Source organism: Delphinus delphis, chromosome 11, assembly GCF_949987515.2.
Source record: "Delphinus delphis chromosome 11, mDelDel1.2, whole genome shotgun sequence".
Classification (NCBI taxonomy): Eukaryota; Metazoa; Chordata; class Mammalia; order Artiodactyla; family Delphinidae; genus Delphinus; species Delphinus delphis.
Window position 1 is genome coordinate 31,126,795 of NC_082693.1, and position 12,961 is coordinate 31,139,755.

Sequence of the window (12,961 nt, forward strand, 5' to 3'; positions counted from 1 at the left end):
TAATTGCTCTATTCTGCTGCACAATCCCTGAGGGGTTTACAAAAAGAATAAAAACGGGTGTTTATAATGCTAGCTCTTCCTCCTGGAAGAAAGAGAGATCTTAGTGCTCCAAAGGGAAAATATAATTTTTTATGTGCTTAAAAATCAGCTTTATGGAGGTGGTACTGTATTCTGAAGTAAACCTTATGTTGCTTGCAGTTAATCGACATATAGAAAGTTACATCACATCAAAGTGTTGGTTTTAGCATGACCACCAACCTCTTTTTAAAAGTTATGGGAACTTATTTATGATTCTCTTTCTTCATCTATTACACATACTAAACTACTTAACACCATGAACCTGAAATCTATCTTAGGTTGTATACTGGGCATTTTATTTACTTCATTCCAAAATTGAGGATAAAATATTTAATATTATATTTAATAGATATGGATGGGGACTCATATCATTAACGATTCCAGTACTTTCCTTCAAAACAAATATATCTCTTTTACTGTCATTTGTGGTGTGTGCAGTGAATTTTTCCCCTTTAATTTATGGAGCCGCTAATAATTAATGGCTATATGTGGGTTCATTTAAACTTCTTTCAGAACGAGCACTTCGCCCAAACAGAATGTATTGGCGACAAGGCATCTACTTGAATTGGTCTCCTGAAGCTTATTGCTTGGTAGGATCTGAAGTCTTAGATAATCACCCAGAGAGTTTCTTAAAAATTACAGTTCCTTCTTGTAGAAAAGGTAAGGAAATTAATTAAAAACTTTGAATTGTACCACTAAAGAAATCTAAACTTTTTAAAAAAACTTTATAGTTTTGTGACAGAATAAGGTTCTTTCCAGTTTTGTGACAGAATAAGGTTCAGCTAGGGTGTTGATGAAGTCTTCTTTGGATTATGTAGGCTGTATTCTTTTGGGCCAAGTTGTGGACCACATTGACTCTCTCATGGAAGAGTGGTTTCCAGGGTTATTGGAGATTGATATTTGTGGTGAAGGAGAAACTCTGTTGAAGAAGTGGGCATTATATAGTTTTAATGATGGTGAAGAACATCAGAAAATCTTACTTGACAACTTGATGAAGAAAGTAGAAGAAGGTATGTGTTGATACAACTTACAAATGTTTTTAAGTGATCCTTTCAATATTTGTGAAGTGAGGTTTGAAATAAATGTAAAAATTATTCTTATCCATAAGGGATGAGTTAGAGGATACTACATTCAATTGTAGTGACAGTTCAGAAAAATATGTTTATTACCCAGTAAGATCTTATACTCTAGATTCAGAAAAAATGTTGGTTTGAGAGTTTGAATACTGGCTATTGAGCAACATAACCTCATCTGTGAAATAAGAGTACTGACCAAAACTACCTCATAGAATTGTTATGAGGATTAAAATAGATGATACATGGAAGTAACTTAGCAATGATAACCATAGGCTAAGTGCTCCAAGAATGTTGTAAAAGTAAAGAATATATAATTTCCTAGTCATGTATCAATAGTCTAAGGCAGTTCTGAATCCTACTTTCTAGTGAGTGAACCTAGGAATGAGTATTTAAAATTCCTAGTAGATAGGTATTAATTCAACTTTTAAAACTTTCTCAGAGTTTCTAGAGAAAAATAAGATTGGTAAGAAAACCTTAAAGAGTGATTAGAAATCATAGAAAATATGTGATTATTTCTGTAAATCAAAAGGACAAACTTATGTACAACCTTAATAGTTTACCTTTAAAAAAACATGTTTTATGTACTTCTCAGGAGACCTCCTAGTGAATCCAGACCAACCAAGGCTCACCGTTCCAATATCTCAGATTGCTCCTGACTTGATTTTGGCTGACCTGCCTAGAAATATTATGTTGAATAATGATGAATTGGAATTTGAACAAGCTCCAGAGTTTCTTTTAGGTAACTATTTTTGTTGATTTGAGAATAAAAATTAGAGTGCAGCTTTTATTTATAATCTAGAAAATATTTACATATAATTATATTGTCATAGTTTTTAGTGTCTTCATATATTTTTTGTAATGTTTTTCCTTTGGGATAATATATTTTAAAGTAATATCATTTTGGGACTTCCCTGGTGGTCCAGTGGTTAAGTTTCTGCACTTCCACTGCAGGGGGCGCGGATTTGATTCCCTGGCCAGGGAGCTAAGATCCTGCATGTGGCACGACACGGCCAAAAAAAAAACCCCAACACTTTTGTAGGCTGCGTTTGAGTTGAGGATGGGACCACCATGGAAGCACACATATTTATGAAATATGTCCTTGCATTTGCTTTAATTTTCAGTGATAGGGAAGGCATTTAGGAAGTTTTCAGTTGAGTAATGCAGCCATTTTTCAGTCACAAAAAGAATAAGTAAAGGAAGAACACCTCTAAGTAGTCATTGTAGCAATTTTGTTGCTAAGTATGACAATCATAAATTTTCATTAAAATATTCATAAAAAGCCAATTTGAGATTAAAAATTCAGAAGCATTAAATTGGTAATGTACTCATGTTCTAAACATTGCTGAGAATACTTGGGAGCTATGGAGAGTATTGAGTTGATTTAATGTAAAGTATTTGAGGACAATTCTGACTTTACTTTGTGGAGTATTTGTTGTTGTTATGTGTGTATACATTTTATTTTAATTAAATTTCCACAGAGAGAATGACTAGACGATGTGTCAGGATATTAATATTATTAACAAACAATGTCCAAAATTTGAGATATGACATGTAGGGGTAAATAAGCTCCTTTGTACCTTTATTCTTTACATTGATTGGGAAATTTTGAATGATGTTAAATGCCTTTGCATTCTGAGAGTGAATATATTACTAATAGTAGGCTAATGCAAAATGCTGAATTGTTAACACTGAATCTTAGATCATAACCAACACCAAACTTGACTTGTGATTTGAAAGATACAGACAAGTACCAGACATACTATTTTCTTTCTCTGAAAGAGTCTCAAGCCATCAGATACAGCTCCCCCAAATATACCCTTTTAGTGCACTAAGTTGTGTTTCAGATTAATGGACATGTTTTGAGCAGTGTTATGTAGAAATGTTCAAAAAGTTCACTTTTGAAGCACCTGTGTTTTTCCACCAGTTTTACTGAGGTATAATTGACATATAGCACTGTATAAGTTCAAGGTGTACAGCATAATGACTTGACTTACATGTACGGTGAAACGATTACCACAGTAGCTTTAGTGGACATCCATAATTGCATATATATAAAAAATGAAGGAAAAAGAAAGAAGTATTTTTATTCTTGTGATGAGAACTCTCAGGATTTACTCTCTTAACCACTTTCATACATAACCTACAGCAGTGTTAACTGTAGTTATCATGTTGTACAGTACATCCCTAGTAATTATTTACCTTATAACTGGAAGTTTGTACCTTTTGACCACCTTCAAAAGCACCTGTGTTTTATATTCTTTAATTATGCAGATACGAAAATGTTTATAAGAGTACTCCCCTTCTCTAGCCCCATTTCCCATAAACTCATATATTCCATGTTTATTTATTATACAAAAAGCAATCTAGGTCAGGGTTTCTCAACCTCTGCACTGATGCTGTTTGGGACTTGATAATTCTTTGTTATGAGGGGTGTCCTGTGCATTGCAGGGTGTTTAACAGCGTCCTTGGCCGCTACCCACTAGATGTCAGTAGTATCTCCTCACCCTGTCTCAGATTTGACAATCAAAACTGTCTCCAAACACTGTCAAAGGTGGGGGCTGGGGATAGGGAGCAACGTCACCCTAGCTGAGAGCCACTGATCTGAACAAATCAGATAAATCCTTCTAAAAACCTTTTACAATCAGAAACACCCTGGTATCTTTATGCTGGGATGATCTGGGGGAGGTCATTCATCTCCCTCCCTTCCACATTTTCTTTGTGGGACAGGAGTGAATTTTAGGGCTTCAGTTAACCCTTTCCTTCCCAGATAGCAGTTACTATTAGGCAGTGACTAATATGACACATATTAATAGATTTGTGAATATTAGTAGACTTGTTTTTGTAAATACAGTTGGCCCTTGAACAACACAGATTAGAACAGTATGGGTCCACTTATCTGCAATTTTTTTTTCAATAAATACAGTACCTGTATTTTTATTTTACAGATCTTTAACTAAATGTAGGGAAAAGTTTGTGTTCAATTAGAGACTATAGTGTGTGAAATCAAAAGAACTAGGGTTTGAGTCCTGATTGTATCTAAACTGTTTTCAGCTTCCTTTCCTTGGGTGAGACATTTTTCAGTTCCTTTGTTTTTGAGGCAGAGACAGCAGCAGTGTGCAGATTTTCCACTGCACTCAGGGCTTCTGCATTCCTAACCCCATGTTGTGTGTTGTGCAAGGGTCAACTGAATATTTTAAAATACACATATATGGGGTTTTGTTTGTCTATCTGAAGAGTTATGGGAGGGGGTACATTTCCTCTTTAAGGGACTATTTTTCCAGAGAGCCACAATAGAAGATACTTCAGTGGTATTATGTGTCAATTTTTTCACACCTTTGTGTCACAAGTACACAATAGCAGTCCTTAACCTTATTTTTCCTCTTAGTTACCTGAAGGGTATGACAGCCCATACTCCAATTTAATATGGCAGTGATTATGAAATAGGGAAGGGCTTTAAAAAATTAGAAATCTCTACTACTCCCACCTGAAAATTTTATGTTTCCCTAGAGTGTATTTCTTTTCTCTGCTATTTAAATTTTTTCTTTATTGTCAGTGTTTGTTCAGATTGAAGGGAATTAGAGCAGGATATGTCTATTATTTAAGTCTCCATCTCTTCTTGTCTCCCTTCCCCCTCCACTTGCTTTCCTTCTCTTTTCCTTCTTCTATTTGCCCAATCCTGTTTTGAATCCAATACTTACCTGTTACTATAGCCTTTGTTTCCCCCTGAAACTCCATCTTAGTTCATGGAGTAGAAGAAGGAAGAAAAAGCATTAAAGGAGACTTGATTCAGTGAAACTAGTGGGTCATATTTATCTTTGAAACAGATGTAATTACAAAAGATACAATTTATTGAGTTTTCCTGCTTGCACAGGTTAACCTAAGTGCTTTGTACTTTCTTTTCAAAAGGTGACGGCAGTTTTGGATCTGTTTATCGAGCGTCCTATGAAGGAGAAGAAGTGGCTGTGAAGATTTTTAATAAACATACATCACTTAGACTGTTAAGACAAGTAAGAAATGCAACAGTATTATTACATTAAATCATACATTGTTAATCTCCTGGAACTCTTGTTTTGCATGCATTTGTAATTACCGTATTTTCCCTCAAAGTTTACTAGAGTTTAGTTATGAAATCCTACTTTTGTCCTTTCTTTATGGAGTGAAATAGCTTACTCCTGTTGAAAAACAAAGACAGTATTCTGAGAATTTTTGTTCCAGGCTTTACAAGCACAGAAGAAAAGAGGGTACCTTTTTTGCATTTTTGTAATTCAAAGGAACCAAAATCCATACAACAGTAGTCCATTTAAACACTTCTCTTGGCCTCAGTTAAGTCACACGTTCTTTTCTGTGCAGGCACCAATGTTCAGGGCAGTACTGTTGCTGATTGGCTTAGGCCTGTGTTATTGAACCAATCGCTGTGATAATGAGCAGGGTATTATTTAAAATATCCCCACCTTTCCCTGAAGCTGAGATTGGGGTCAGTTCCCCTTAAAGTTCATGGGCTGCTTGGCTGAGGGTTGGATACCTCAGCAAAAGTCAGGGTACTGTTAGGAAGAGTGAAAGTTGATTGAATGCATAACCAAGAGTGGTCACTCCAGTACCCTCTCTTGTTTTGAATACTGGTGGGGATTTATTTCTTTTTTCTGAGTCCTAACAGTAGGGATGAGTGAGGGAGACAGGGTGACAGGAGAGATAAAATCCATGTGAATTCTGCAGTCTTACACCAGAACTCAACCATATTTTTGAATCTATTCTTTCTTATTTTTTCTTGATTTATTAAAAAAAAATTGTGCCTGAATCTGAATCTAAATAACTTATATAAACAAAAAAATACAGTTGCAATATATTAGTTACTCTGAATAATGAAAATAATTTCATGTCTGTGTAAAATATCCTGGAGTAATTTTGATTATTAGTACCAAAAATTACACTGTAGCTCTAGGAATAAGCTAATAAATATTTTGTATATAATATTTTGTAAGTCAGTGAACCAAATCTGAGCACAATCTCTTTCTATCTGTAGGCAGTTTGTTGTATTAATTGTAATTTTTCAGTCTTGATCATTAGTCTTCAATATGTTTCAAATTTTATGTAATGTGCTCAGGGAACCTTGTTGGAAATCAGAACACTAGAAAGGTTTATGGGACTGATTAGTGTATGGGCAGCTAGGTGAACCAAGGAAATAGTAGAAGAAATAGAAACAATGGAGTGTGTGTAATATGCCTCTTTCGAAAAAAAGAAAAGGAAAGGAAAACACTTGTATTCAGTGCTGCATTTTAAGGGTCATTCTACCTGTGGTCATGAATCGGGGCTGATCTGTTACACTCTTTTTGTTCCTTTCTCTTTGCAATCAGTGAGCTGTTTTTCTAGGATAGGAAATTTGGATTAGGCTCCAGTCTGTGCTTACGAAAGAAAACAAAGCTAACTTGACTTGTTCTCATCAGTTTTAGCCAACTGAGCTAATCAGACATAGAAGAAAAAAAGATTTTTATCTACTAAGGAAGTATGATTGCAGTCTGAAGTCCGTGTTCTTGAAAAATCCCCTCTCAGGGCGTTGAGCCTTTATTCTTCAGCTTGCAGAATTCTTCACACATCAGTCTCCTGATAAATGCAGTTGGCACTGATACTCATCTTTGAAGCTGGTTGTTAAGAAGCAGAGCTTCTGCAGAAATCATAATTTAAAACATGAATCAGGGATTCCCTGGTGGCTCAGTGGTTGGGAGTCCGCCTGCCGATTCGGGGGACGTGGGTTCGTGCCCCGGCCCGGGAGGATCCCACGTGCCGCGGAGCAGCTGGGCCCGTGAGCCATGGCCTCTGGGCCTGCGGGTCCGGAGCCTGTGCTCCGCGGCGGGAGGGGCCACAGCAGTGAGAGGCCCGCGTGCCGCAAAATCATAAAAAACAAAAACAAAAAAACATGAATCAGTTTAATACCACATAAGCTATAAATTTCAACTAAATACAGTTTCAGAGTAGAGTGAAATATACAGAATAACATGTATGGAATTCAAAACAACAGTATCATGAAACAGGTTGTAAAGTCTCACCAGATGTGGCCTAGGAATCAAATTGGAGACATTTCTCTTCCAGGTAACTTCTTGGATTAGAGAGAGGTGTTGCACCTGGTGATTGCTTTCTTTAGTAAGGGTGGTCCAAGGCAGGTCACTCTGAGGAAGTAAGAGTTTTGAGCTAAGATCTGAATGGCAAGAAGACTTTAGCTGTGTGAAGGGTGAAGGGATTTCTAGGCAGAGGGATCAGCAAGGGCAAAGACTCTGTGGCTGGAAGGCAGGAGCTGGGTGTGTGCGGTGCTGGGGATTTAATGAACACCAGTGTGGCAGAAGGGTGGTGAATAAGGAAGAGAGAGAAAGGAGATGAGGTTTGAAAGATGGGCTAAGGCAGATCGGGTCAGGCCGCAATGGCTGTTTAAGTTCATGGGATCTTAATCTATTGGGTTGGCCAAAACGTTTGTTTGGGTTTTTCTGTAACACCTTGTGGAAAAACCCAGACGAACTTTTTGGCCAACCCAATAAAAGTAACAGGAAGTCATTAGAGAGTTTCAGGCAGGGGCAATGCCATACATTTCTTTAGACTTAGACATTTCTCTCCAGAAAACTCTCTAGTCATTAAACCAGAGATAATAGGCAGGTTGTACCTCACATGCCTCAAAGTGCAGTTGATTAGTAGTGGCTGCTCAGGATGTTGGGCTGAGAAGGATTCTGTGGCTAAGGAGGATTCAGTAGGCAAGACTGACATGACATATTAGTGTGCCACAATAGGACAGTGTCCTGTCCTAGCATTAAATGTTCCAGTAAAGCAGAGCAAACGGAAAAAGAGAACTTAAAATTTTAATTCAGAATATGGTTGCAAAACCAGTGGTTTAATTCTGAAAATGTGGAAAATGTAAAAAAGCTCAAAGAAGAAATGGAAAGTTTGCTATAATCCAGTCACTCAGGGAAAAGTGCTCCAAGTGTTGATGGGCTTAAGGAAGGAGACACTTGGGTAAAAGCTGATTGTCTATGACTCTGAAATGATTCTTGACTTTGCAGGAGCTGGTGGTGCTTTGCCACCTCCACCATCCCAGCTTAATATCTTTGCTGGCAGCTGGGGTTCGTCCTCGAATGTTGGTGATGGAGTTAGCCTCCAAGGGTTCCCTGGATCGCCTGCTTCAACAAGACAAAGCCAGTCTCACCAGAACGCTGCAGCACAGGATTGCACTACATGTGGCTGATGGTCTGAGGTAATAGATTAGGTCATGCTGTTTTCTATTCAGGGCATGATGAGTGTGAGCCCAAAATTACTCTCAGACTTTGAGAAGAGCGCTTCCCTGTAACAATGTGTCCTGGTAATATTTCACAAACTATTTGGTGTAAAACTACCATTTCCCTGATCAGATTTTATAATTTCATAAAATAAGAGTAGGAACAGCGTGCAGATCTCATAGCTAGCAGAATTACAGTTGGAACCCAGGAGGCCTTCTCCAGAGCCCATGATCTTAACCCTGTATTGACCTACCTTCCCTAAAAAAATATAGGTAAGGCTTCAAAGTATCAAGGAAAGTGTCAGTTATCATGGGTAATTCTAATGAGGAAAGATGAGGCCATATTTCTGAAGGGGACTGGAGTGATTTGAGTTGGGTTGTCCTGTGAGACCATAGTGTGTCTCAGAGGTGCACCCAGTCCCGCAGCCAGATGGCATCCGGGCAGAGCCTTGGAGGGTGGAAAGGCCATGGCCTTTGGAGACAGAGGGACTGTCCACACACTTGCTTTGATTTTATATCTCTGATTCTCTCTTTCTTGTAGTCTCTAAACTGTGCCTAATACTTAGTGAATAGTGTTTCGAGTTCTTCTGTAATAATTGAAGACATCCCAAGTCAAACTCTTGATTTCCCCCTTTTCCACTGCTCTCCATCTCTGGTCACCCAGTTGTGTCACCTTGGAATCATCCTTTAGTCCTTCCTTTCTCTCACATCCCACAGCTCATCCTTCAGCAAATGTCTTTAGCAAACATATCTCAATGCAGCTCCTTCTCCTAACTTCTCTCCCTCCCAGCAGTGTCTAAGCTGCTGTCATCTCTTCTTGCCCAGCTGGTCTCCCTGCTTTCACCTTTGCCCCCCAGATAACCTGCTTTTCACACAGTAGCCAGAGTGATCATTCTAACATGGAAGTTGGATCACATCTTTCTCCTGTTATCAACCCTCTCCCACCTCACTCTGATCACTGTGCTCAGCCACTCGCCTCCCCGAGGCTTCTGGAATATGCCAGAGACTTTATACCAGCTATTCTCTTGGCCAGAATGTCGAACCTCCAGATATCCTCTTGGCTCACTTCTCATTTCATTCAGGTTTCTCCTCAGGGAGGGTGTCCCTGACTACCTTGTGTCTCTTTGGCACCTGTAGCACTTATCACTGCCGGGTATTCTTTATGTTTTTATTTTAAAAGTTTGTTTATTGTCTGTCTTTGCCACCAGAATCTAAGTGCCACGATAGCAAGGATTTTTCCTTTTGTTCACCGTTGTACCTCAGCACCTAGAACAGTGCGTTCTCATTACACATGTTGCCACTGGGGAGAGAGGGAGGAAGGAAGGAAGACAGTGCCTGGTGCATGGTAGCCACAAAGTGGATGCAAATTTCCTTCTCTTCCTTTCCTTCTTAAATAGTGTCTATTCCTTTTGAGCAGTATCCAGAAATGTAAATGGAATGGATGGTAAGGAGAACAAACACTGATCACAAACAAATAAAACTAAACTATTGATATATACGATATAACTATTAATACTGTATAGGGGATATAATAGGAGAATAAAATGAGTAGATTTCCTTTCCTGAAAGAGTCCGGAAGCTATTGAAAAACACAGATTATTATATGAAACAGGAATGCAAAGATTTGGATCTGGGTTGCTACATCCACTTTTGAACACCAGGGGGAACTTTGTACTAAATTAATCTAGATAAAGGGCAACTATGTCTTATGTATTTCAAAAGCTGTATTGGTCATTTTCCTTGATTAAACCGACTCCAGGTCCTGGTTTTTCCCTAAATCTTCCACATAATTCCCAAAGTCCTTATTTATAAAATGAATAATTGATTTTTTAAAAAATTCATCACTGTTTGAAAGACCTCATCTCTTAAATAACTTGAAGACCTTACTTAAAATAACAAATCCAGCAGTTTCTGTTAAAGTAAGTGAAATCTCATCATATTTTCCTATCATTTGCCTGATTTGTTCTCAGCATAATGCCAAGGGAGCTTTCTGGGTCTTGTGCTACAAGAGGCTAGTAGATTTCAGTAGCAATTGATCTTCTCCTAGCACTAAGTATTTAAAAATCTCAGCCCAAATATATTTTAGCACAGAGCTATAACTATGGAGGTAGAAAGAGACAATAAAGTCGCATGCCTCTGCGGTCCCTTAAATGATGGCGCTGTTTAGAGTGACATACAGGAACTTTCTTCATGTTACATATTTTCTCTTTTGCAGTCTTGCCTTCAGCTATTAGTTTACACCTCTAACTGTCTGATGCTTTGAGTTCTTTATTATAATTCTCAACTACCTTTGAAGATATGGTCACCTATATTTCCCATAAGCTTCTGTGGTTCAGTATGTTCAAAATTGAATTTGCTTTCTCTTTTTCCTTCCACCATGAATCTGTTCTTTATCTTGTATCTCCCATTTGCCAACAAAGGTCTTCGTAGTCACATCCAGAGCAACCCCCTCTCCCACAAAAGTAAGTACTCATTTGTCCGCCAGGTCCTTGACTGTTTTACATCATCTTTTTAATTGATTAATTTATTTTTATGCCACTACTGCTGACTTGGTCCGGTACCTCTGGTGAACTATCAGAACATTTCTGATATTATATTCTTCTAAAATAAAAATCTAATTATCCTTGAAATTCCCTGGCATTCCAAGTTATCTGCAGAATACATCTAAACTCCTTGGCCATAGCGTCAAAACTCTTTATGTATCCTCTAGTCTGCCTCTCCAGCCTCCTCCCATTCCACTGCCCTCGTTCTAACCATGCTGAAGGGCTTGACTTCTCACTGACATCCATGTCTGTCTTTGCATTTGTCATTCCTGTCTTTTCAAAAAATTGTCTGCCTAGAGAACTCATTTTCCTCTAGAATTTGCTCACATACCATCTCCACAATGATGTCTGACTGCATCATGAAGAGTTGGTTTGGCTAACACATGTTTCTTGAGTCTCCATGCAGGACTTTGTGCTGGCTGCTGAAGAAGGAAAGATAGGGATTATATTGCTCTTATCAAGTTTTAAAACTTATAGTCTAGTGGGAGAGTCTGCTTTGCTATCTGTACCTTTGTGCTTTTCTTCCTCTGGCTTCCCTAGCATTTGGTACTCATCACATTTCTGCAACCTTATTTGAGCACCTGTCTCTCCTAGATTGTGGCCCCTCAAGAGCAGGGAGACAAAGATGACGTTATATCCCCAGTGACTGTCCCTCATAGATGCCCAATATATATTTGTTAAATGAATGAAGGCATTCTATTTTTAGAGTAATTCTCTTTAGGATGAGATAAAGTTTACTTTAAGTTATACGAGTTTCTTAGCAACATTGATGATAATCACAATTTAAAAATGACTAGTTGAGTTTAGACCAGTTTGTTTTAATAAAATATTTGACAATGCTCGCTGTCATGTAATACATAAATTATGGCTGAATTATTCTTAGTAAGACAAGATCTGTACTTGTTAATATTTTGAAAGCTATTCTGCTATTCTATTAAAAGCTATTAAAACTGCAATTTTAAGATTAAATTCTATAACTGAACATTTTAACTAATCCAGATAATCTTTCTCTCCCACTGACATAATTTCAAATTAAGTTTAACTAATTTTTTTTAACCTTTGGAAAGTATTCCGAGAGAGTCTGTATTCTATAAATATTCTGAAAGAGGCACGCATTATGAAGGATTTGGATGCCATTCAATTATGTATGACTTGGCTTTAACTTTTTTGTTCTTAATCTCCCAGCTTTTCTCTTCAGCAGGGCAAAGTAGCTAATGGCTTTTCAGTAAGCCCTTAGTAAATTTTTCTTTTAAGCCCATAACTTATTATTAAGGTCAACTTCATTAGTACATCTATCTTACTTTTCAACCAAAAATATGTTTACTGAAAGGAATAAGCCTAATGTCAAATGTCTTAACTACATCCTGGAAGAGAAAGAATCTTCTCCTGCATTAGTTGATGCCGTTAAATGATACATACACTCCCATCAATCAGTGGAAAGTTCAGGGTATTGCTGCCACTCTGCTCCTAATGCCCCTAGCAGTGATTGGTATTAGGTAATGGAGTAAATATTTATTGATATAATGTGAACCTAAACCAAAAGCCACAAACAATGGATTTAAATTTACCTCTATTAAGTTCTATGAAAAATTCTTTTCTCAAGGTAGGACATAATGTAGTTGTGAGATCATGTGCAGAGCTATGGCAAATTTAATGTCACAGGGCAGGGTAAACAGAGTGGGGCAAATCTGAATTTTACAAGTGTGTAAGGAAAGGTAATAGAGTTACTTTAGTAGTTGGGGCAAAGTAATGGCTCTTCGGCCATGTTTCCAGAATGGACAAGACCTGGTTGAGATGAAAACTTCTTATTTTTTATATTAACTAGTATTTATTCTTCACCTACAGTGAGTGTCCAGCTCTAGTTGCTGATGGTTGAATTGATCTGTTTCTAAAAGGAAAGACTTTAAGATCCCCCATATCACCTTTCCCAAGACAATGTTTTACTCATTCCAACTCTTGGTCTAAAATGTTCTTTGATAATTTATAACAGAATTGGGTTTTAAAGTAAATTA

General features: G+C 37.6%; 1 protein-coding gene across 1 annotated transcript in view; it reads left to right on the forward strand.

Annotated features, from left to right (window-relative positions):
• The window catches only part of LRRK2 (leucine rich repeat kinase 2), a 153,818-nt gene that overhangs the window by 108,154 nt on the left and 32,703 nt on the right, over positions 1–12,961 (forward strand). Inside the window, exons 36-40 of the mRNA XM_060024585.1 lie at positions 592–738; positions 897–1,088; positions 1,747–1,893; positions 5,061–5,161; positions 8,195–8,385. Coding sequence (XP_059880568.1) covers positions 592–738; positions 897–1,088; positions 1,747–1,893; positions 5,061–5,161; positions 8,195–8,385 — 778 coding nt within the window. The remainder of the gene's footprint in view (positions 1–591; positions 739–896; positions 1,089–1,746; positions 1,894–5,060; positions 5,162–8,194; positions 8,386–12,961) is intronic.